This window comes from Entelurus aequoreus, linkage group LG25 (genome assembly GCF_033978785.1).
Source record: "Entelurus aequoreus isolate RoL-2023_Sb linkage group LG25, RoL_Eaeq_v1.1, whole genome shotgun sequence".
NCBI lineage: Eukaryota > Metazoa > Chordata > Actinopteri > Syngnathiformes > Syngnathidae > Entelurus > Entelurus aequoreus.
The window spans coordinates 2,428,796-2,455,806 of record NC_084755.1 but is presented as its reverse complement, the minus strand read 5'-3'; the positions used below and the strand labels follow the sequence as shown (position 1 = coordinate 2,455,806).

At 39.6% G+C, this 27,011-nt stretch overlaps 1 protein-coding gene across 11 annotated transcripts in view; it reads right to left on the bottom strand.

Annotated features, from left to right (window-relative positions):
• LOC133642383 (testis-expressed protein 2-like) overlaps nt 1–27,011 on the bottom strand; it is a 76,472-nt gene that overhangs the window by 9,111 nt on the left and 40,350 nt on the right. For 10 of the 11 annotated variants that reach the window (XR_009824501.1, XR_009824502.1, XM_062036541.1 and 7 more), the window contains 3 exons: nt 25,199–25,298; nt 18,920–19,040; nt 4,964–5,089 (listed from right to left, as the gene is read on the bottom strand). Coding sequence is in view for 8 of the 11 variants with exons in the window: in XM_062036541.1 (XP_061892525.1) it covers nt 4,964–5,089; nt 18,920–19,040; nt 25,199–25,298 (347 nt within the window). In the remaining 3 variants the exon portion in view is untranslated. The remainder of the gene's footprint in view (nt 1–4,963; nt 5,090–18,919; nt 19,041–25,198; nt 25,299–27,011) is intronic. The other variant, XR_009824503.1, reaches the window with a different exon arrangement.

Sequence of the window (27,011 nt, the reverse complement as noted above, 5' to 3'; positions counted from 1 at the left end):
ATGGCAACGGTTTGTTTTCAACGCCAGTCTGCCCGGATGTCGGCCCTCACCCATTGAACTTAAATGGATAAATAAACGCCACAAAATATGTAATTTAAGTGCTTTACAGCAAACTAGCTTACTATACTAACATTCACGTCACTGTATGAATTCCAGAAAATTAGCATGACTTGACTTTTGGCCATAAAACGTCCCAAATTACATCACAACCAACAAATAATACAACTCAATCAAATATTAGCATACTACTCAACAATACATACCGATGAGACTTTGTTTGGCATGAGATTCGAGCAGATGAAAACGTTTGCGATCGTCACTGAACTAGCTTAAAGTCTACTTGAAAGGAACTGCTTGTTGTGCCCTGCTATCATGGACATTACTGTAAACTAGGCAATGCTGCCTCCTGCTGTCTAAAGGAGGAAGTGCACCTCACTGTTGAATTCCAAAGTGAACTTAAAGGCCTACTGAAATGAATTTTTTTTATTTAAACGGGGATAGCAGATCTTTTCTATGTGTCATACTTGATCATTTCGCGATATTGCCATATTTTTGCTGAAATGATTTAGTATAGAACAACGACGATAAAGATTGCAACTTTTGGTATCTGATAAAAAAAAAGGCTTGCCCCTACCGGAAGTAGCGTGACGTAGTCAGTTGAACATATACGCAAAGTTCCCTATTGTTTACAATGATGGCCGCATGAAGTGAGAGAGATTCGGACCGAGAAAGCGACAATTTCCCCATTAATTTGAGCGAGGATGAAAGATTTGTGGATGAGTAAAGTGCAAGTGAAGGACTAGTGGGGAGTTGAAGCTATTCAGATAGGGAAGATGCTGTGAGAGGCGGGGGTGACCTGATATTCAGCTGGGAATGACTACAACAGTAAATAAACACAAGACATATATATACTCTATTAGCCACAACACAACCAGGCTTATATTTAATATGCCACAAATTAATCCTGCATAAAAACACCTGCGTGTTTGTTATGCTAGCTCCTAGCTCCTATGCTAGCTCCTAGCTCCATAGAACACGCCAATACAATTCAAACACCTGATCAACACACACAATCACTCAGCCCAAAAGACCGTTCACCTAACCCAAGGTTCATAAAGCTTATATATTTTAAAAAAGTTACGTACATACGCAAAAAAAAGTTGCGCACATACGGTCAAGCGATCAAATGTTTAGAAGCCAAAGCTGCATACTCACAGTAGCACGTCTGCGTCTTTGTCATCCAAATCAAAGTAATCCTGGTAAGAGTCTGTGTTGTCCCAGTTCTCTACAGGCGTCTGTGTATCGAAGTCAAAAGTCCTCCTGGTTAGAGTCTCTGTTATCCGAGTTCTTCCATCTTGACTGCATCTTTCGGGAATGTAAACAAAGAAGCGCCGGCTGTGTACTGTTGTTGCTGACTACGTTCGAAAAATACGTCCATTTCGCACCGACAACTTTCTTCTTTGCTTGCTCGGCTTCCTTCTCCATAATGCAATGAACATGATTGCAACAGATTCACAAACACAGATGTCCAGAATACTGTGGAATTATGAAATGAAAACAGAGCTTTTTCGTATTGGCTTCAATGTGGAAGGCATACCCGTGTTCCCCGGGCTACGTCACACGCATACGTCATCCTCAGAGGCGTTTCGAACCGGAAGTTTAGCGGCAAATTTAAAATGTCACTTTATAAGTTAACCCGGCCGTATTGGCATGTGTTATAATGTTAAGATTTCATCATTGATATATAAACTATCAGACTGCGTGGTCGGTAGTAGTGGGTTTCAGTAGGCCTTTAAAGAGTAATGGCAACGGTTTGTTTTCAACGCCAGTCTCGTTGCTATGGCTCGAAGAACCCGTGATGTCGGCCCTCACCCATTGAACTTAAATGGATAAATAAACGCCACAAAATATGTAATTTAAGTGCTCTACAGCAAACTAGCTTACTATGCTAACATTCACTTCACTGTATGAATTCTGAAAATTAGCATGACTTGACTTTTGCCCATAAAACGTCCCAAATTACATCACAACCAACAAATAATACAACTCAATCAAATATTAGCATACTACTCAACAATACATACCGATGATACTTTGTTTGGCATGAGATTCGAGCAGATGAAAACGTTTGCGATCGTCACTGAACTAGCTTAAAGTCTACTTGAAAGGAACTCCTTGTTGTGCCCTGCTATCATGGACATTACTGTAAACTAGGCAATGCTGCCTCCTGCTGTCCAAAGGAGGAAGTGCACCTCACTGTTGAATTCCAAAGTGAACTTAAACACTGGTTTTACATATATTATTAATAAATTCAACAAACAAGACAGAACACTGATGTCTCTTGTTGATGCAGTACCGCCTGAGGGATGGAATGTGCGTAATATCATGGCTTACGTGCAGTGATTTCTCCAGATTCTCTGAACCTTTTGATGATATTACGGAGCGTAGATGGTGAAATCCCTAAATTCCTTGCAATAGCTGGTTGAGAAATGTTCTTCTTAAACAGTTTGCTCAGGCATTTGTTGACAAAGTGGTGACCCTCGCCCCCGTCCTTGTTTGTGAATGACTGAGCATTTCACGGAAGCTGCTTTTATACCCAATCATGGCACCCACCTGTTCCCAATTTGCCTGTTCACCTGTGGGATGTTCCAAATAAGTCTTTGATGAGCATTCCTCAACGTTCTCAGCTAATATATGCAAAAAAAATTACAAAGTTTTCCAGTGTGAACATTAAATATCTAGTTTTTGCAGTCTATTCAATTGAATATAAGTTGAAAAGGTGTATTCTCTTTTTATTTACCATTTACACAACTTGACAACTTCACTGCTTCTGGGGTTTGTATATGCACAGATTATTCGCACAATTTATTTTGATACACAAGCTCCTCTACCTTAGCCGTGGATAGTTTACCTGAAAGTAGTTCCCGGGTTCTTATGTGGTCAGTGATCATGAGTGAGGAAATGCTAATTTTACTCCAAAATAAACCCAAACTGGACTTTACTTGAGATAAATTTGTTACCAAGTTTCCAGCAAATAAATGACGTGCATTCAAGTAAAACATTCTCAGATGACACTCTGACAATAATGTGGGGTGTTTTTCTTGTAAAAACTTTTTATATACACTACCGTTCAAAAGTTTGGGGTCACCCAAACAATTTTGTGGAATAGCCTTCATTTCTCAGAACAAGAGTAGACTGTCGAGTTTCAGATGAAAGTTCTCTTTTTCTGGCCATTTTGAGCGTTTCATTGACCCCACAAATGTGATGCTCCAGAAACTCAATCAGCAGTATTTGTAATTTGTATGAATAAACGCGTCAAAAAAGGCATTTTTATTTGCATTTTTACTTGGACCAGAGGTTGTGCACCAGCAACATTATGATACAACATCTCACAGCAGGGAAGTATTAAGTATTGATCAACACTTGTTTTTTTTAAGTATGTGTGCATGTGCAAGGTGCAACGCAGTTATGGCATCATCTCGTAAAGACCACACAGATCCATCAGTGGGTTTCTATTGATTACAATTACACTCAGTATATCCAGCAATCTACTGCTTGTCCCTACGATAACATTAAAAAAATAGTTAATAAGATAATATATGATAAAGTCAAATAATCTTCCAACAAGTCACCACCTCATCACAGGGCCAAAACAGATAGACAACTTTCACACTCAATTACACTACCGTTCAAAAGTTTGGGGTCACCCAAACAATTTTGTGGAATAGCCTTCATTTCTAAGAACAAGAATAGACTGTCGAGTTTCAGATGAAAGTTCTCTTTTTCTGGCCATTTTGAGCGTTTCATTGACCCCACAAATGTGATGCTCCAGAAACTCAATCTGCTCAAAGGAAGGTCAGTTTTGTAGCTTCTGTAACGAGCTAAACTGTTTTCAGATGTGTGAACATGATTGCACAAGGGTTTTCTAATCATCAATTAGCCTTCTGAGCCAATGAGCAAACACATTGTACCATTAGAACACTGGAGTGATAGTTGCTGGAAATGGGCCTCTATACACCTATGTAGATATTGCACCAAAAACCAGACATTTGCAGCTAGAATAGTCATTTACCACATTAGCAATGTATAGAGTGTATTTCTTTAAAGTTAAGACTAGTTTAAAGTTATCTTCATTGAAAAGTACAGTGCTTTTCCTTCAAAAATAAGGACACTTCAATGTGACCCCAAACTTTTGAACGGGAGTGTAAGTTTGTAGGGTTGTCAAACAGTGAAAAAGAGTTATTATCAGTTTGTTCATAGTTATCAAAAAATTATTTGCGATTAATTGCACATAAATATAATTTTTATTACCACGACTGGACAATTAGTTTGCGTTAATGAAATGCTTTTTAAACATTATGTTCAACACAAAAAGGACATGAACACGCTTTTAATGACAATAAAAAGATGACCTGCAGTGTGTTGGCGTCTTGCCAGGTTTTGTATTTAGTAGGAATGCAGGATTTGTGTTATTGCTGTAGGAGCACTTGCATTTTAGAGGAGAGGAGCTACACTTCCATGTTTAAATACCAATTTCACGCATGAATAACACAAAATGTGGATTGTTACAATTATGGTTTGCTTGTCAAATATTTTTGGTAATGTAATCTGTGATTATTTGATATATTATAACAAGTTAATGGTCTGCATGACAATGTTTTAACTTTCTCTATTCATTGATAACATGTAATATTCAGCCTACTAAACATTCTGTAATTGCGTACTATCAATTCAGAATTTGTTATAAAAGAATATACACTTAATTTAGGTAGAAATATCACCGATTATAAACATCTTTGACAAAACATGATCGTAATGTATGACGATTTTTCACTTTGTTACGACATGTAGGAATAATCATGGTTAATCCAAATAAAAAAAAAGATGAATCTGATCTTTAAAAAATAACGGTTAGACAGCACTAGTTTAAACACACCACTTTCTGAAATGATTGTTTGCTCACCCTTCACCTGCAGGTAAAAGGGTTTTGTCACTACTGAGAAGTTCTGGAGAATCCTCTTCATCTGAAGATCCAGCACTGGACGACTCCTCATCGCTGTCTGCCAGACAGTAAGTCCTCGGCCTCGACCTGTGGCGTACGCAAAGACACACACACTTTGAATACGCAGTACTGTTAAAAAAAACAAAACATCGCGCCATTCCACAGTACATAGAAAAGCAAAAGTATTGGGACACCCCGGTTACAACTACAGGGTTCTCATTGAGGGCCACATTGCAGTTCTGGCTGCTCTCAGAAGGTCGCATGTTACATTGAATTAGGGCTGCAACTAACAACTAATTTGATAATTGATTAATCTGTCGATTATTGCTTCGATTAATCGATTAATAATCGGATAAAAGAGACAAACTACATTTCTATCCTTTCCAGTATTTTATTGAAAAAAAACCAGCATACTGGCACCATACTTATTTTGATTATTGTTTCTCAGCTGTTTGTACATGTTGCAGTTTATAAATAAAGGTTTTTTAAAAAAAATAAAAAAATAGGGGCCGTTAAAAAAATACCTGCGGGCCATTTGCGGCCCGCAGGTAATTTTTTAACGGCCCCACGGCACATTCTAAAAATACGATGAAAAAAACAAACAAACATAAAAAGTGGTATAAAAGAGCAAACAGGTGAAATGTAACAAGAAAATGTTGCATTATTTACTCTAATAACACAAAGCTGCCATGCAGGCTGTTTCTTTCTTTAAAAAAAAATAATGAATCAAAATCAATGTCATTATGAATTATTGACCTATTCAAGGCTCCAATTACTTCACATTAAATATTCCACTTTGAATATCATTACGTATATGTATTGTTGCATTTGAACAATTGTATTGTTGATAATAAAGGTAAAGTATTGGTATTGTTTATTATCAATAGCGCTATTTCTATTGGTATTCATATTGCTTCATTTTTAATGTAATAATGCTCATTGTCATTTCTGTATTATTTTTTTCACAAACTGCTTATTTGCTATTACTTTTACCATCATATTTGTACATGTCGTATTTGCTGATGTTGCTCTATTGTTGTTGTTGTTGTTGTGTTTGCTGTTGTTGTTTTTGTCTCTCTGTCTAATCCCCCTCTTGTCCCCACAATTCCCCCCTCTGTCTTCCTTTTTTTTTCTCTTTCTATCCCCTCCTGCTCCGGCCCGGCTGCACCAAATGATAATATAAATACATTTAATAAAGTCAAATACAAATAAGGCAACAAGAGAAGTATCCTACACTTCTCTTTTGGAAAGTAAATCTGCACAGCCGATATGGGCATCTACATCAACTATATGATTTGCCTGAGAAGCTGGACAGGACATTATAAAAAATAAAAAAAATAAATAAAAAAATAAAAAAATAAAAAATTCCACTTTGAGATATTTTGGGGGGAAAATGTTGCATATTTTTTGGTTGCCATTTAAAAAACAAAGTTTTTTAAAGAAGGGCCTAAAACGAACAAACAAAAAACATAAACAACAATAAAACGTAAAATTGACGGATAAATCTGAAGTTGATCTTGAGACTATTGTGGCAAAAGTTAAAAAGAATGTTGGATTTATTTTTTTAAACTTTACTGAGCAGTACCCTTTTGGATCCCCAATCATTTTAGTGGGACTTTTTTTTTTTTAAGTGTCATTGCTCAAAAAAAATAATGAATTAAAATCAATGTTGTTATGAGTTATTGACCTTTTTAAGACTCCAATTATTATATAATCTCAAATATTCCACTTTAAAATTTTATTGGGGGAAAATATTGCATTTTTTTTGTGTTTTTTTTCCATAAAAAAACAGGGTTTTCCTTGACAAAAATGGCATACAACTTACATCTTTAAAAGCGTTTTATTGACAGATAGACCTAATGTTGATCTAGAGATTTAAACCTTGAATAATAATAATAATAATAATAATAAATAATGACACATTTGTAATATTTTTTTTGGCCAAAACCTTTTGGGGTCCCCGGGATCAAGTCTGAGTGGAGGCCTAAATGTATCTTTTTTATACATATATTCATAGGTGGATTAATGACCGGGCCTACCGGGCCCAGGCCCAGGGGGCCAGAGGCCCCAAGGGGCCAGGCCAACTTGGCCCCGCGGCCGCGACCCAAGCAAAACTACTTTTGCAAAAATAATAATCTTAAGCCCCAAGGGGCCAGGCCAACTTGGCCCCGCGGCCATGATCCATAGAGGGTAAGAGGCCCCAAGGGGCCAGGTCAACTTGGCCCCGCGGCCGCGACCCACAGAGGGCCAGAGGCCCCAAGGGGCCAGGCCAACATGGCCCCGCGGCCATGATCCATAGACGGTCAGAGGCCCCAAGGGGCCAGGCCAACTTGGCCCCGCGGCCACGATCCATAGAGGGTCAGAGGCCCCAGGGGGCCAGGTCAACTTGGCCCCGCGGCCACGATCCATAGACGGTCAGAGGCCCCAAGGGGCCAGGCCAACTTGGCCCCGCGGCCACGACCCACAGAAGGCCAGAGGCCCCAAAGGGCCAGGCCAACTTGGCCCCGCGGCCGCGAGCCACAGAAGGCCAGAGGCCCCAAGGGGCCAGGTCAACTTGGCCCCGCGGCCACGATCCATAGAGGGTAAGAGGCCCCAAGGGGCCAGGTCAACTTGGCCCCGCGGCCGCGACCCACAGAGGGCCTGAGGTCCTAAGGGGTCAGGCCAACTTGGCCCCGCGGCCATGATCCATAGAGGGCCAGAGGCCCCGAGGGGTCAGGCCAACTTGGCCCCGATCCATAGAGGGTCAGAGGCCCCAAGGGGCCAGGCCAACTTGGCCCCGCGGCCACGACCCACAGAGGCCCCAAGGGGCCAGGCAAAATTGGCCCCGCGGCCATGATCCACAGAGGGCCAGAGGCTCTCAATCATTATTATCAAAGCTAATTCTCAAATTGGATGGATCACACAACCTCACTCACATATTCTTTATCAATTATTAAAGGTTGTTTCTGAATTTTGATCACAGAACTTAATGCAAATATTCTTGATTGATTGACAAAGCTCATTCTCAAATTTTGATTACACAACCTTACTCTGACAAATTATCATTATCAAAAAGCTCTATCTCGAATTTGGATCACAGAATCTCACTCAAGTATTCTTAGCTGTGCCCCTCCCCCATCAAGTCTTTCATAAACCGGTCTGTTCTTTTAGAATCTCCTCATTTGGTATTTTGAACTCGTGAGAGACTGCTCAAAATTTGGTTTCCTTTCCCTCAGTTCAGACTCAGAGATAATTTGAAATCATTCAACAAGAAGTTTAACGCGCGCACACACACACACACACACACTTGAGTTGAGCATTACTTGGAAATTCTTATATTTTCCATTTTGCTGTTATTATCAGCATCTTCCCATTTTGTCCTTTTCTTTCGAGAAAGTTTACAGTCTGACATTTGTCACTGCTGTCAGTTAATAACTTTTTGGTCTTTGACCCATTTTGTCATTTTCTCGATTCGATCGTCACTGACCACTCTCTCCTGTCTGGCAGACATCGTTGCTGCCATCATAGCTAGCAAGCTGCCTGCAGCGGGTCATCCCTATGTTCCCCGTCCCTATGTTACCCGGGTCCTATGTTCCCCTCTACCGGGGAACTAAGGACCCTTTTTAAAAAAAAGGGTTCTATGTTCCCCGCTGCGGGGAACGTACAACACTTTTTCCAGAAAAGGGTTCTATGTTCCCCGCTGCTTCCAATGCGCGACTAAGTAAGACGCACGCAGACACGCATGACAGAGACGCGTTTAAGTTGTCGAAGGAAGGAAGTTCGCGTTTGAGTTGCTCTATCTGCTGCCGCACGCCCTGTGACAGGTTAGGTTTAGGGATGGTTTTGGTCAGGGCACAATTTCGCCAAAAAAGTGCTCCACAACGCCCTGTGACAGGTTAGGTTTAGGGATAGTTTTGGTCAGGGCACAATTTCGCCAAAAAAAAGTGCTCCACAACGCCCTGTGACAGGTTAGGTTTAGGGATGGTTTTGGTCAGGGCACAATTTCGCAATTTCGCCAGATACAATGCAGGGAACATAGGACCCTTTTTTAGAAAAAGGGTCCTAAGTTCCCCGGTCGCATACAAAGACCCAGGAACAACCGGGGAACATAGGACCCGGGGAACATAGGACCCGGGGAACATAGGCACGCTCCCGCCTGCAGATAGCAACATTTTGGTGTCCTTTGGGAAAATATTTAGAAAGAAGACAAAAGTACACACAGTTGTACAACTATTATCTTTATGATCTTTTTTTTGTTAGTTTCTCTGTTACTGTGTGTGGCCAATTAAGCGACTTTTGGCCATACCTGGCTGGTGACATTTAGCGACTTTCTGGTTGATGTTAAGATTAATAATAGCAACAGTTCTCTTCATCTTAATGCAATTTATTGTGTCTGTCTCTCCACATTTTGCCATTAGGTACTTTGAGCTCTTGTTGGTCAGTCACTCTAAGGTACATTGTTGCTGCCATCATAGCTAGCAAGCTGCCTGCAGATAGCGACATTTTGGTGTCCTTTGAGAAATATTAAGAAAGAAGACAAAAGTACAAGACATTGTACGATTACTATCTTTTTAAAATTATTTGTTTCACTGTGTGATTGACCGACTTTGCCGCTAGATTTCGCGTCTTTTGGCCATACCTGGCTAGCGACTAAAAACATCATTTAGCGACTTTTTGGTTGTGAAGATAAGTGGTAAAAGCAGATCTTCCTGTTGGTCTTCCCACATTTTGCCATTTGGTACTTTGCACTCTTCTTGGTCACTCCAAGGCATTTGTCCCTGCCTTCAGCTAGTCACTTGGCTCTTTTGGAATATATTTCACTGTAATTGGCTCTCTCTCTCTCTTTCTCCTCAGTACAAATCAGCCTGTTCCCTTGCCATTCATCACTGACCACTCTGCTCTCCTGTCTGTCAGACATTATTGCTGCTTGCAGATAGCTTGGGGTCCTTAGAGAAAATATCAGAAGAGAAAAGTACACAATTATCTTAATTATCTTTTTTATTCAGTCAGTCCTTCAGTGAGTCCCAGTGTGTTGGCGATTAAGCAACGTTGGCATTCAATTAGCGACTTTTGGCCATACATGGCTGGCGACTCAAAAAACTAGAAAAAAAGTACAAAAAGTTGTACAATTAATATCTTTATTATCCTTAATTCCCCTGAATCCTAGAGTGTGTTGCAATTAAGCAACTTTGCTGCTAGGTTTAGCGACTCTTGTTTTGGGCATACCTGGCTAGCGACTACAAACATTATTCAGCAACTTTTTGGCTGTTAAGATTAACGTTAATAAATTAAATCCTAATACAATTTATTGTGTTGGTCTCGCCATCTTGCTATTAGGTACTTTGAATTCTTGTTGGTCTCTGCTAAGGTATCTGGCTGTTGTCTTTGCCTTCAGTTAGTCACTTGGCTCTGGAATATATTTAACTGTACTTGGCTCTCTCTTTCTCCTCAGTACAAATCAGTCTGTTCCCTTGCCATTTAGACATTTTCTTGATTGGATCATCACTGACCACTCTGCTCTCCTGCTGTCTATCAGACATTGTTGCTCCCATCATAGCTAGCAAGCTGCCTTGGTGTCCTTTGTGAAAATATTTAGATAGAAGACTAAAGTGCACAAAGGTGTACAATTATTATCTTTTCAAAATATTTGTTTCACTGTCAGTGTGATTGACCGACTTTGCCGCTAGATTTCGCGTCTTTTGGCCATACCTGGCTAGCGACTGAAAACATCATTTAGCAACTTTTTGGTTGTGAAGATAAGAGGTAAAAGCAGATCTGCCTGTTGGTCTTTCCACATTTTGCCATTTGGTACTTTGCACTCTTGTTGGTCACTCCAAGGCATTTGTCCCTGCCTTCAGCTAGTCACTTGGCTCTTTTGGAATATATTTCACTGTAATTGGCTCTCTCTCTCTTTCTCCTCAGTACAAATCAGTCTGTTCCCTTGCCATTTAGACATTTTCTTGATTCGATCATCACTGACCACTCTGCTCTCCTGCTGTCTATCAGACGAATCAGTTGATTCTCTGCTCTCAATTGTCTATGCTAGTAAGCTGTTATTCTCTGCTTTGGAGTGTTGATGCTGGGTTGCTAGTTTTCTAAATCACCTCACACACTTGAAGGAAGCAGCACCGATCATAAACACACAAACAAACTCACACACACACACACACACACACACACACACATAGTTGGTTTATCTGTTGTGATAGGCAAAGAGCCAATGTGCAAAGAAAGAAGGGAAATATGGATCATAAACGTTTAAGTGGAGGAGCTAGAAAAAAAATTCAGCAAGAAAAGAAAAAAAAGGAATCAGTTTTACTTGAGAGTGTTCCAAATATCTCCAGCTTCTTCAGTACAAAGACATCTGCTGAAAGCAATTCTATAAATGCTACTGCAAATTCAGCTAAGGTTAGCAATGCACCTGAGCTAGCATGTAGCTCCCAAGATCCTGAGACCACTACAAGTGTAGACACTGAACCAAATGCTTCTGATGCTTATGATTCAACCAATTCAGCAGTAGCCAGTTGCTCGGATGAATGTGAGGTCACTGCACCTCTGGACAGCATAGAAAATGAGCTGAATCTTTCTTCAACACCATCTACAGTGACAACTCTACCTAGTGATCCCGCTAAATGGGCTGAGACCCTCACTGAGTCAATGAAGGAAGTTCTTATTCAAAGAGGTGCAAAATCATTTCACAACCGTCACAGCCATTATCCAGCTTCTGTGAGGAACAGTGGGCTAGGAGGCAAAACCCGATGCCTAAACAATGAACATTTTACTTCACACTTGCCCAATGGACAACGAGTACAAAGAGAGTGGCTGATGTACTCTCCCTCTACTGGTAATGTTTACTGCTTTGCATGCAAACTGTTTTCCCCAAAAACGCATTCTTTTGTGACAGGCTATTGTGATTGGAAACACTCAGAAAGATTTGGTGAACATGAGCGAAGTGCTGAGCACATAACCTGCATGCAAGCAGTCTTGAACCGCGCCAAAGGTGCCACAGTTGATGCAGACCTGTTCAAACAGTTTCAGGCAGAGAGCAGCTATTGGAGGCAGGTGTTACAAAGAGTTGTTGCAGTCATTAAATTCCTTGCAGAAAGGGGCCTTGCATTTAGGGGTAAAAATGAATCGTTAGGGTCTCCTCTCAATGGGAACTACCTTGGTATTCTGGAGGTCCTGGCTGAATTTGATCCCTTTCTAAAGGATCACATCAGAAAGTTTGGGCAGATGGGTCGAGGTAATACCTCATATCTGTCCTCCACCATTTGTGAGGAATTCATTGAATTGATGGGTGCAAAAACCAAACAGGCTATAGCAGATGAACTGCAAGCAAGCAAATACTACTCTATCATTGTGGATTCAACCCCAGATTTATCTCATGTGGACCAATTGACATTCATATTCCGTTTTGTTAGCAAAGAGGGCAGTGTTGTTGAACGCTTTGTGGGTTTTGAGCCCATTACTAGCCATACAGGTGAAAGTTTGGCTAACTGTGTCATGTCTGTGTTGGAAAATCTAGGGTTAGAGCTGTCAAATTGCAGGGGGCAGGCTTATGATAATGCCAGCAACATGTCAGGGAGGTATAATGGGTTGCAGGCTCACTTAAAGAAAAGCAACCCATTAATACACTATATTCCATGTGCAGCTCACTCTTTGAATTTGGTGGGAGTCAACAGCATTGACAGATGTGGAAATGAAGTCTCTAAGTATTTTGACTTGATTCAGTCTATTTACAACTTCACAACTGCATCCACACACCGATGGGACAGGGTATTTGGCAATTCCAACATAGATCTCACACTTAAAGCTTTATCCAACACGCGTTGGAGTTGCCGTGCAGAATCTACCAAAGCACTGTGGCAGAACTACAGTAAAATAAAAGCAGCACTACAGGTTATTTCCACTGATGACACAGAGAAACGAGACACACGAACTGAAGCTGACAGTCTAGTGCGGAAGCTGGATTCACTTGAGATGGCCTTCATGGCAGGCTTTTGGGACACTGTTCTGTCCAGATTTCAGGCCACAAGTCTGCAACTTCAAAAAGCAGACATGGACCTTGGTACAGCAGTTAGATTGCTGGAATCTCTGCGCACCTTTGTTCTCTCCCAAAGAGATCTATTTGATCATTTTGAGCAGAAAGCCTTAAACATGTTGGGTGGCACCCCATCTTACAGGGCTGAACGGACGAGGAAACGTAAAAAGTTTGCTGATGAATCAGCATCCCCAGATGTTGTGCTTGAGGGAAGGCAACTGTTTCAAATAGAGACATTTATTGCCTCTATTGATCAACTGAGTTCAAGCCTTAATCACCGTCTGGAGGCCTACAAACATCTGAACAATTTGTTCAGTGTCCTTTTCTCTTTGGATACAGAGTCCAATGCTTCAGTCCTTCACAAGGCCAAGATTCTCACTGAATCATACCCATCTGACCTCAATGAAAGTCTTGGACAGGAGCTTATACAGTTCAAATCTTTTATACAGCTCAACAACACTGATGAGGAGAGGACCCCTTCAGGACTGCTCAAAACAATAATACATTTTGGACTACAGCCTACGTTTCCTAATACATACATTGCGCTACAGATTTTTCTCACTCTACCGGTCAGTAACTGTGAGGGAGAACGCTCATTCTCTCTTTTGTCAAGAGTAAAAAATGAGCTGCGCACAAGAATGACTCAGAAAAGATTAAATGCGTTATCTCTAATGGCAATTGAGAGTGAGCTGACAAGAGAGTTGGACTTCAATGATGTGGTGGATGATTTTGCAAAATTGAAAGCACGAAAGAAACCCCTTGCTTAAAGGTGCACTGTGTAAGATTTTTAGGTTATTTCCAGAATTCACCCATTCACTAATGTTAGGCTACCTGTTTTCATGAATACTTACCACCACCATAAAATTCTAAGTATCCATTATGACTTGGAGAATTGCACTTTTGCCATTTCTGGGAAGTGTCACCTGGATTGTGAAGATAGGATTGACTTTAGGCAGAAGCTTGGTGCTTTCTCTGGCAAACTGAACCTCAAGCTTCATTCTCTGCAGCTTTGCATTCTTGTGCAGACTTTCATCCACAAGGAACTTTTCAACTTCCCCACTATCGTGAAGGGGCCATCAAAAGATTTCAGTGTGTCCAGCATGTCTAGTCTCTTACTCTCCTTTCTTTGAGCCATCTCTTGTTTCTCATCTGCCCTACTCTCGAATTTTGCCTTCATGAATTTACTCCAGTTGAGTTCAACCTCCCTTTTTGCTTGTGCTGCTGCCTTGAAACCTCTGAAGCTCCTGGCTCTTCTGTAAAATTATTGACCTATTGACTGCGTTCAGTGTGCCCAACTTCTTCAGTTTGTAGTCCACCTTGCCACATTGTCTCTCCATCCCAATGTTGTGCACAGGGGTGCCATCAATGTTACTAGCCTGTTCACTGACAGGGTCCATTGGGAAGGTCTCCTCATCCATCCTCTGCCTGGCCAGGACAGTCTTCAGATGGGGCAGCATGAGATCTGTCAGCTGCTTCACTTCATCCAAGTATTCGGCAGCCACGTCTGACACTGAGTTCAGGACATGTCCAGTGCCTGTCCAGCCACTATAGCATTCTTGGAAATGGGCTATCTTGACCTGCATGCAGCCCTTGTACCATGAACTGGCCTACACCTTTCTTTGTGGTGCTCTCCGATGCATGTTATCATTTTACCTTTCTCCTTCTCCTCAAGTTTAACCACAAATAGATACAGACTTTGAGCCTCAATTTGCTGCACAGCTGCCGTTATGCCAATGTGTTTTCCTAAGATATTATTTTATTTTTAATGATAGAAGGGAGGAAAAGGGGGCAAAAATCATGTCCGATTTAGTTTTTTGGGTGGGTTGGGGGGTTTATTTCATGATAGCTACCAACTTCCAATACATAATATCTCTCAAATGACCCAATGCACCATCACTGAAGTGGGCGTAATCATTTTCAAAAATGTTTATTTTTAGGCCATTTATCCCCTCCCCCTGTGTCTGTGTGAAACCTGTGCTTGTCAGTGTCTGTGTGGTATACCTAATAGTGTGTGTGCAGTATGTGCACTCTTCTGTACAGTACAGTGTGCATGTCTGTTCACAGTATACAGTATTTCTTGCATAGTGCGTGCGTGTGTGTGCGCCCACACGCGCGGGGGGTTGAGGGGCCAAGACCATGTCAGGCCCAGGGGGCCAAAATTTCTTAATCCGCCCCTGCATATATTGTATTGGTTTTTAAAATAAAAAATATCAAAATGGCCCCTGCTTGCTTTGATTTTTCAGTGTGCGGCCCTCAGTGGAAAAAGTTTGGACACCCCTGGCAGTGATCCAAAGAATCGATGACTAAATTAATCGCCAACTATTTTTATAATCGATTTTAATTGATTTAATCGATTAGTTGTTGCAGCCCTACATTGAATACATAAGAATTATAATATGTCATCGCCTCATTATGTTATTACTAGGGATGTCCGATAATATCGGCCTGCCGATATTATCGGCCGATAAATGCGTTAAAATGTAATATCGGAAATTATCGGTATCGTTTTTTTTAATTATCTGTATCGTTTTTTTAATTTATTTGTATTTTTTTATTAAATCAACATAAAAAACACAAGATACACTTACAATTAGTGCACCAACCCAAAAAACCTCCCTCCCCCCGTTTCTTTCTGTTATTAATATTCTGGTTCCTACATTATATATCAATATATATCAATACAGTCTGCAAGGGATACAGTCCGTAAGCACACATGATTGTGCGTGCTGCTGCTCCACTAATAGTACTAACCTTTAACACTTAATTTTACTCATTTTCATTAATTACTAGTTTCTATGTAACTGTTTTTATATTGTTTTACTTTCTTTTTTATTCAAGAAAATGGTTTTAATTTAGTTATCTTATTTTATTTATTTTTTTAAAAAGTACCTTATCTTCACCATACCTGGTTGTCCAAATTAGGCATAATAATGTGTTAATTCCACGACTGCATATATCGGTTGATATCGGTATTGGTTGATATCGGTATCGGTAATTAAAGAGTTGGACAATATCGGAATATCGGATATCGGCAAAAAGCCATTATCGGACATCCCTAGTTATTACGCAATTCCCTATGGATCTCCATTGTTTACATACAAATTGATGGATAACGTACAGTAAGTGAGGGGGACAAGCATAAAAAAATGTTAGGAAAATATGTTAATAATACAGCGGCGTCGCAACTTTTTCCAACAAGGACCACATAATAAAAAGTCAAAGCATGTGGGAACCATTTTGATATGTTTTGATTTTGTAAAAAATGCTAAACATACATACATTTAAGGACAAAACTTAGTGTCAGCTTTGTGTTATAGGTGACAATTCCTTATTACACAGGTAAATACAGACGGTAAAAAGAAATAAAAGAGCAAAAAGACACATATTTTTCGGAGTATAAGTCGCACTGGAGTATAAGTCACATTTTTTTGGGAAATTGATTTATATTATATACACATATATACAGTATATATTACTGGCGCACTAATTGACTGAAAGAGCACGCACTTGGCGTGATGATGTCATGTTATCGATGGAAAAATGCATTTTTAGACAATATGATTTGCCTGAGCGGCTAGGAGACCCCGAGAGTAACAAGCGGTAGCCTTGTTGCCTTTCCATTAACAAAATAAACTAGTTTTTAGTATAAGTTTGCTGGTTTCAAGAAATGTAATGTCGAGCGCATATCATTATGTCAAGATAATGGCACTAGCATTTACTTCATTTAAGAATATTTGTCAACATATTGAGCAAAAAGGTCTTTTTTTTCTACCAAAAAAAGTGCACTTGTTATTAGTGAGAATATACTTATTTTAAAGGTATTTTTGGGTTCATTGAGGTTAGCTAATTTTACTTGTTTTAGAAAGTCTTGACAAGCCACATTTTCTTGTTCTATTGGCAGATAATTTTGCTTAGTTCAAATAAAATACCCCTCATTTTTTTTTCTTGTTTTTGAACACTGACTTTTTGCAGTGTGCCAAGCAGGGAGGTAACGGGTCCTATTTTTATAGTCTTTGGTATGACTCGGCCGGGGTTTGAACTCACGACCTACCCATCTCAGGGCGGACACTCTAATCCAGGCCCGGGCAATTATTTGGACTCGGGGGCCACATTTAGAGAAAAAAAAGTGTCTGGGGGCCGGTATATCTATTTTTAGGAACACTAATATAAACCCTCACAATAATGTCTGATTGAATGCTAAAAAACGTTATGACAGACCGCCTTAAAAAACGTAATGGAATTTTACATTTTTCTATGAACGATAAAACACTGAATATTGACAAAATATGAATGTCACACCCCCTTTCCATCCACATATTTTACAATTGAGTGAAACGCGACAAAAATGCAACAAACAGTGAAATATGAACGCGAGGGTACAAAATAAACCCACCTACAATCTGATACATCACTAAGCTTTAGAACTTTGTTGTGAAAATCTCCTTCCGCGTCTGTGGAAACGCTTCCCGCCCACACTGCTTGGTGCCTCGTCTGAGCTGCTGTGACGTAGATGACCATAGTAACTAATTAGATGAGCATAGTAACTAATTAGATGACCATAGTAACTAGTTAGATGTCCATCATAACTAATTCGATTACCATAGTAACTAGTTAAATTACCATAGTAACTAGTTAGATGACCATAATAACTAATTAGATGACCATAGTAACTAGTTAGATGTCCATAGTAAGTAATTTTATTACCATAGTAAGTAATTAGATGACCATAGTAACTAGCTAGATGTCCATAGTAACTAATTAGATGACCATAGTAACTAATTAGATGACCATAGTAACTAGTTATATGTCCATAGTAACTAATTAGATTACCATAGTAACTAATTAGATGACCATATTAACTAGTTAGATGTCCATGGTGACTAATTAGATTACCATAGTAACTATTTAGATGACCATAGTAACTAATTAGATGTCCATAGTAACTAATTAGATGTCCATAGTAACTAATTATATTACCATATTAACTAGTTAGATGTCCATAGTAACTAATTAGATGACCATAGTAACTAATTAGATGTCCATAGTAACTAATTAGTTGACCATAGTAACTAGTTAGATGTCCATAGCAATTCATTATATTACCATAATAACTAATTAGATGTCCATAGTAACTAATTAGATTACCAAAGTAACTAGTTAGATGACCATAGTAATTAATTAGATGACCATAGTAACTAATTAGTTGACCATAGTAACTAATTAGATGACCATAGTATCTAGTTAGATGTCCATAGTAACTAATTAGATGAGCATAGTAACTAATTCGATGACCATAGTAACTAGTTAGATGTCCATTGTAACTAATTAGATGAGCATAGTAACTAATTAGATGAGCATAGTAACTAATTAGATGACCATAGTAGTGAAGTGAAGTGAAGTGAATTATATTTATATAGCGCTTTTTCTCTAGTGACTCAAAGCGCTTTACATAGTGAAACCCAATATCTAAGTTACATTTAAACCAGTGTGGGTGGCACTGGGAGCAGGTGGGTAAAGTGTCTTGCCCAAGGACACAACGGCAGTGACTAGGATGGCGGAAGCGGGGATCGAACCTGCAACCCTTAAGTTGCTGGCACAGCCACTCTACCAACCGAGCTATACCGCCCCGTAACTAGTATATGATGCAAAAGTGCACATTCCAAGCATGTAAAGAGTTAGTATAGTTGAAGACTTGCGGTGATTATAAAAGATGAGTGCACATCATAATGGCAGCTACACTTTACATCTTAAACATCTAAAATAAAATATTTGGGACTGTCCGGCGGGCCAGATTGAAAAGCTTAACGGGCCGCATGTGGCCCCCGGGGCCTTAATTTGCCCAGGTCTGCTCTAACCACAGGGCCACTGAGCGGGTTAGACTGAGTGGAAAGCCTCACCATTCCTTCCCGTGCTCGCCCAGGCCCTCGCCCTCCTTCCCTAGACGGGCCAGGTTCATCTTAGTCTCCAGGGTCATGAGGAAGGAGCCCGTGTAGGACACCTCCAGATCAAACCACAGACCTAGGAGAGAGAAACATGGCCGTCAAACTGTACGCCATGCTGACTTGTACGGCTGCCAGGAAGCGCTTTTATCCTCTGACGGATGAAAAGGTCAGGCGCGGGGCAGCCGGGTGAACTTCCTGTTTTGATGGGATTTAAATCCTCCTGCTGCTTTGAGTCCTTACTGTACATCTGTGACTCTAATCCAAACCAGAGGTGGCTTTAGGGCTTGATAGCACTACCACACCACAAAGAATATTACCAGCCGTGACCTTTTAAATACAGTCTCATTGATAGTGTGTGTGTGTGTGTGTGTGTGTGTGTGTGTGTGTGCTACCATGGGAGTGTTGCTATCCCCCTAGGACTACTTCATGATGTGCTGTTGGTGTTAACTTGTGTGTGGGTGTGGCGGTTGGAGAAGAACACGTTCATTAGCACTGCTGTGACTCACGCAGATTGACAGCAACTGCTCTTTTAATGTGATTATATCAATAGAGCCCTTTTAATCGGAGCAGTGGATGAGGGGAAGCTGAGACATGATGTCACTGGCGTGGGTATGCAGTGTGTGTGGCGCCAAAACAAACAATTATTAGGGCCTGACCTCTTGAAATGGATGGTTTATCTTCTGCACATTCTTAAAAGTACCAATGATAGTCACACACACACACTAGGTGTGGCGAAATTAGTCTCTGCATTTGACCCATCACCCTTGATCACCCCCTGGGAGGTGAGGGGAGCAGTGAGCAGCAGCGGGGGACGCGGCCGGGAATAATTTTTGGTGATTTAACCCCCAATTCCAACCCTTGATGCTGAGTGCCAAGCAGGGAGGTAATGGCTCCCATTTTTATAGTCTTTGGTATGACTCGGCCGGGGTTTGAACTCACGACCTACCCATCTCAGGGCGGACACTCTAACCACAAGGCCACAGAGTAGGTCTGAGTAGGAGCAGACCCAACTAAGCAACCACCCTCGGCCGCCCACTAATTCTACGATGTAGAAAAGTAATGTTGTTGGATGGTTGAAGGGTTGCAATGGGTTTTAAATATGGTGCAACATTTTGAGAGTTTAAGGTATTGTAGAACTATGAATACCTCATTTCATTGGAATGGGAATTTCCAGGAAATTTGGGAATTTTGAGAAAACCGGAAATCTTCAAAAATAGTGATTCTATCACAATTGTCCTCGATGATATGAATGGGTTGGTGTTGGTATTTTGAAATTGGTTGAAAAATGTAACAATTTGAATTAAAAATGGGTATTTTGGAATTTCGGGAAAACCGGGAATTTGTACGAAAAAAATAAAATAAAATAGCTTTTTTGTCCCAATTAAGTGGAATGTTTTGAAGATACTTAAGTCAAAAACTGTTAAGTTAAAGTTAAAGTACCAATAATTGTCACACACACACTAGGTGTGGCGAAATTAGTCTCTGCATTTGACCCATCACCCTTGTTCACCCCCTGGGAGGTGAGGGGAGCAGTGAGCAGCAGCGGTGCCCCGCCCGGGAATCATTTTTGGTGATTCAACCCCAAATTCCAACCCTTGATGAGGAGTGCCAAGCAGGGAGGTAATGGGCTCCCATTTTTATAGCTCGGTTGGTAGAGTGGCCGTGCCAGCAACTAGAGGGTTCCAGGTTCGATCCCCGCTTCCGCCATCCTAGTCACTGCCGTTGTGTCCTTGGGCAAGACACTTTACCCACCTGCTCCCAGTGCCACCCACACTGCTTTAAATGTGCAAACCTTTTTAACATGATCATGTTAAACTCTTCTTGGGTTCTTTATTTTCATTCTGTTATTTTCTATATTATTTATTGCAATTATAACTACCGTATTTTCTAGTTTATATATTTTCTTAATGTTCTTTATTTTCAGTGGAACATTTAAAGTTTTGGTGTTGTTTACTGCCGTCATATTGCAGTCTCTAATGTGTGACTGCCATCTACCGGTCACACTTATCATTACAACATGTACCAAATAAAGTTGCTTTGAGGTTGGTAAGCACAACCAGGATTATTATGTTATAAGGCGCACTGTCAATTTTTGAGAAAATGAAATGATTTTAAGTGCGCCTTAGAGTCTGAAAAATACGATTCTATTATTCTCTCAATTTTTTTCTATAAATTTTTTGTTCATTTATATTTGTTGACATATATTCTAAAATGTGTCTTATACTGCTTGTTAGATGGTGTTATTCTCCAGTAAAGTACTTAAAGGCCTACTGAAATGCGATTTTCTTATTTAAACGGGGATAGCAGGTCCATTCTATGTGTCATACTTGATCATTTCGCGATATTGCCATATTTTTGCTGAAAGGATTCAGTAGAGAACATCGACGATAAAGTTCGCGTATCCAACTCAAAGTCCTCCTGGTAAGAGTCTCTGTTGTCCCAGTTCTCCACAGGCCAATGGTAAAGCTTGACTGTCATCGTTCGGGAATGTAAACAATGAAACACCGGCTACGACGTAGCCGCTACGTGCTTGTGTTGCTGCAGCCGGCCGCTAATACACCGCTTCCCACCTACAGCTTTCTTCTTTGCTGTCTCCATTGTTCATTAAACAAATTGCAAAAGATTCACCAACACAGATGTCCAGAATACTGTGGAATTTTGCGATGAAAACAGACGACTTAATAGCTGGCCACAATGCTGTCCGCTACAATCCGGGACGTCACGCGCAAACGTCATCATACCGAGACGTTTTCAGCAGGATATTTCGCGGGAAATTTAAAATGTCACTTTAGAAGCTAACCCAGCCGTATTGGCATGTGTTTCAATGTTAAGATTTCATCATTGATATATAAACTATCAGACTGCGTGGTCGCTAGTAGTGGCTTTCAGTAGGCCTTTAAACGTGGTGTTTCAATCCTCAGTACCACATTATTGTCAATAATGCTGTGTGGGTTTTCTTCTCTTCTTTTTGGTTTTTCTGCTGGTGTCAAGCACTTTAAGTTGCCGCTTGCCTCTGCATGAAAGGTGCTACATGCTGTAAATAAAGTTTGATTCATTGATTAATTTCCTGTATTTAACAGCTGTTTATGCATGTGTAAATTATATAATCAATACAGTGATGAGGCAGTGGGTGCCTCATCACTGTATTGATTATATAATCAATGATCTAGTCGTACATCTCTCCCACACGTGTGATGTGTTTACATACCCCTTACAATTAGGCACTTTATCGACACCGCTACCAATATCAATAGTCCTAACCAATTCTGGTATTCATAAATATCAGGGGTCACCAACGCGGTGCCCGCGGGCACCAGGTAGCCCGTAAGGACCAGATGAGTAGCCCGCTGGCCTGTTCTAAAAATAGCTCAAACAGCAGCACTTACCAGTGAGCTGCCTCTATTTTTTACATTTTATTTATTTACTAGCAAGCTGGTCTCGCTTTGCCCGACATTTTTAATTCTAAGAGAGACAAAACTCAAATAGAATTTGAAAATCCAAGAAAATATTTTAAAGACTTGGTCTTCATTTGTTTAAATAAATTCATTATTTTTTTTACTTTGCTTCTTATAACTTTCAGAAAGACAATTTTAGAGAAAAAATACAACCTTAAAACTGATTTTAGGATTTTTAAACACATATACCTTTTTACCTTTTAAATTCCTTCCTCTTCTTTCCTGACAATTTAAATCAATGTTCAAGTATTTCTTTTTATTGTAAAGAATAATAAATACATTTTAATTTAATTCTTCATTTTAGCTTCTGTTTTTTCGACGGAGAATATTTGTGAAATATTTCTTTAAACTTATTGTGATTAAAATTCAAAAAAAATATTCTGGCAAATCTAGAAAATCTGTAGAATCAAATTTAAATCTTATTTCAAAGTCTTTTGAATTTCTTTTAAAATGTTTGTTCTGGAAAATCTAGAAGAAATAATGATTTGTCTTTGTTAGAAATATAGCTTTGTCCAATTTGTTATATATTCTAACAAAGTGCAGATTGGATTTTAACCTATTTAAAATATGTCATCAAAATTCTAAAAGTAATCTTGATCAGGAAAAATTACTAATGATGTTCCATAAATTCTTTTTTAAATTTTTTCAAAAAGATTCGAATTAGCTAGTTTTTCTCTTCTTTTTTTCGGTTGAATTTTGAATTTTAAAGAGTCGAAATTGAAGATAAACTATGTTTAAAAATTTAATTGTCAATTTTTTCGTGTTTTCTCCTCTTTTAAACCGTTCAATTAAGTGTAAATATCATTAATTATTAATAATAACATAGAGTTAAAGGTAAATTGAGCAAATTGGCTATTTCTGGCAATTTATTGAAGTGTGTATCAAACTGGTAGCCCTTCGCATTAATCACTACCCAAGAAGTAGCTCTTGCTTTCAAAAAGGTTGGTGACCCCTGATAAATACTCTTATCAGCAGTATTTGTAATTTGTATGAATAAACGCGTCAAAAAAGGCATTTTTATTTGCATTTTTACTTGGACAAGAGGTTGTGCACCAGCAACATTATGATACAACATCTCACAGCAGGGAAGTATAAAGTATTGATCAACACTTGTTTTTTTTAAGTATGTGTGCATGTGCAAGGTGCAACGCAGTTATGGCATCATCTCGTAAAGACCACACAGATCCATCACTGGGTTTCTATTGATTACAATTACACTCAGTATATCCAGCAATCCATTTTCTACCGCTTGTCCCTACGATAACATTAAAAATATAGGTAATAAGATAAAGTCAAATAATCTTCCAACAAGTCGCCACCTCATCACGGGGCCAACACAGATAGACAACTTTCACACTCAATTACACTACCGTTCAAAAGTTTGGGGTCACCCAAACAACTTTGTGGAATAGCCTTAATTTCTAAGAACAAGAATAGACTGTCGAGTTTCAGATGAAAGTTCTCTTTTTCTGGCCATTTGGAGCGTTTAATTGACCCCACAAATGTGATGCTCCAGAAACTCAATGTGCTCAAAGGAAGGTCAGTTTTGTAGCTTCTGTAACGAGCTAAAGTGTTTTCAGATGTGTGAACGTGATTGCACAAGGGTTTTCTAATCATCAATTAGCCTTCTGAGCCAATGAGCAAACACATTGTACCATTAGAACACTGGAGTGATAGTTGCTGGAAATGGGCCTCTATACACCTATGTAGATATTGCACCAAAAACCACCACATGTGCAGCTAGAATAGTCATTTACCACATTAGCAATGTATAGAGTGTATTTCTTTCAAGTTAAGACTAGTTTAAAGTTATCTTCATTGAAAAGTACAGTGCTTTTCCTTCAAAAATAAGGACATTTCAATGTGACCCCAAACTTTTGAACGGTAGTGTATATAAATAGTTTTAAGTAGACTGTTGATTTTACAGTAAAAACTTTACATTTACAACATTTTATCGTAAAATAGAGGGTGGTGGGGGTGTATATTGTAGCGTCCCGGAAGAGTTAGTGCTGCAAGGGGTTCTGGGTATTTGTTCTGTTGTGTTACGGTGCGGATGTTCTCCCGAAATGTGTTTGTCATTCTTGTTTGGTGTGGGTTCACAGTGTGGCACATATTTGTAACAGTGTTAAAGTTGTTTATACGGACACCCTCAGTGTGACCTGTATGGCTGTTGACCAAGTATGCCTTGCATTCACTTGTGTGTGTGAAAAGTTGTAGATATTATGTGATCGGGCCGGCACGCAAAGGCAGTGCCTTTAAGGCACGCCCCCAATATTGTTGTCTGGGTGGAAATCGGGAGAATGGTTGCCCCGGGAGATTTACGGGAGGGGCACTGAAATTCGGGAGTCTCCCGGGAAAATGGGGAGGGTTGGCAAGTATGACTGGGAGACTCAACTGCTCTGTACTTCTCCCTACGTCCGTGTACCACTCCGTACAGCGGCGTTTTAAAAAGTCATCAATTTTACTTTTTGAAACCGATACCGATAATTTCCGATATTACATTTTAAAGCATTTATCGGCCGATAATATCGGAAGTCTGATATTATCAGACATCTCTAATTATATTACTTTCATTTATTTTTATGTTATAATCTCAGATTTTTAAGGTGTCAAGTCTGATATTTAGAGTCTGATAAAAGTCAGATTTTTTTTTGTAATCTGCAAGAAATCAGATTTAGAAAAAAATCAGATTCGGGCCACTTTGCCCTGCAGTGTAAACGTAGTCCTCATCTTGTGGTAAGTCCCCGTGTGCTGTCTGATCATCCCTTGCTGTTCCTACCTTGGTGGTCCACAGAGGGTTTGGAGGCACGGAGAATCTTGGGAACTGAAAAGCCCATGTCTAGTTCCGTCAACGTGAGCTCGTTCATAACATACGGCAGCTATGAAAAAAAACAAAAAACACAAAACCTTTAGAGGTGACAATTTGAACAAAAATGACATTAAAACATGTTTAAAGGCCTACTGAAATGATTTTTTTTTATTTAAACGGGAATAGCAGATCCATTCTATGTGTCATACTTGATCATTTCGCGATATTGCTCATATTTTTGCTGAAAGGATTTAGTAGAGAACGACGACGATAAAGATCGCAACTTTTGGTATCTGATAAAAACAACCCTTGCCCCTACCGGAAGTAGCGTGACGTCACAGGAGGAAGGATTCCTCACAATTCCGCTTTGTTTACAATGGAGCGAGAGACATTCGGACCGAGAAAGCGACGATTACCCCATTAATTTGAGCGAAAAGATGAAAGATTCGTGGATTAAGAACTTTAGAGTGAAGGACTAGAGTGTAGTGCAGGGTGTATCTTTTTTCGCTCTGACCGTAACTTAGGTACAAGCTGGCTCATTGGATTCCACACTCTCTCCTTTTTCTATTGTGGATCACGGATTTGTATTTTAAACCACCTCGGATACTATATCCTCTTGAAAATGAGAGTCGAGAACGCGAAATGGACATTCACAGTGACTGAACATGTAAATACACGGTTAATAATTTTCAGCTTGGCGAAGCTAAAAAAATAGAAGCTAACTTTGCTACGGGGCTAACGTGATAGCATCAGTCTCAAATGCAGATAGAAACTAAATTAAAAAAAACCCTGACTGGAAGGATAGACAGAAGATCAACAATACTATTAAACCATGTACATGTAAATACACGGTTAATAATTTTCAGCTTGGCGAAGCTAAAAAAATAGAAGCTAACTTAGCTACGGGGCTAACGTGATAGCATCAGTCTCAAATGCAGATAGAAACTAAATTTAAAAAAAACCCTGACTGGAAGGCTAGACAGAAGATCAACAATACTATTAAACCATGAACATGTAAATACACGGTTAATAATTTTCAGCTTGGCGAAGCTAAAAAAATAGAAGCTAACTTAGTTACGGCGCTAACGTGATAGCATCAGTCTCAAATGCAGATAGAAACTAAATTAAAAAAAACCCTGACTGGAAGGATAGACAGAAGATCAACAATACTATTAAACCATGAACATGTAAATACACGGTTAATAATTTTCAGCTTGGCGAAGCTAAAAAAATAGAAGCTAACTTTGCTACGGGGCTAATGTGATAGCATCAGTCTCAAATGCAGATAGAAACAAAATTTTAAAAAACCCTGACTGGAAGGATAGACAGAAGATCAACAATACTATTAAACCATGAACATGTAAATATGGGTCCAAACACTTCCCTTGACCTCGTGGTTAATATTTTTCAGCTTGGCGAAGCTAAAAAAAATAGAAACTAACCTAGCTACGTAGCCAACGTGATAGCATCACTCTCAAATGCAGATAGAAACTAAATTAAAAAAAACCCTGACTGGAAGGATGGACAGAAGATCAACAATACTATTAAACCATGAACATGTAAATACATTGTTAATATTTTTCAGCTTGGCGAAGCTAAAAAAAAAATAGAAGCTAACCTAGCTACGTAGCCAACGTGATAGCATCAGTCTCAAATGCAGATAGAAACTAAATTAAAAAAAAACCTGACTGGAAGGATAGAGAGAAGATCAACAATACTATTAAACCATGAACATGTAAATACATGGTTAATAATTTTCAGCTTGGCGAAGCTAAAAAAGTAG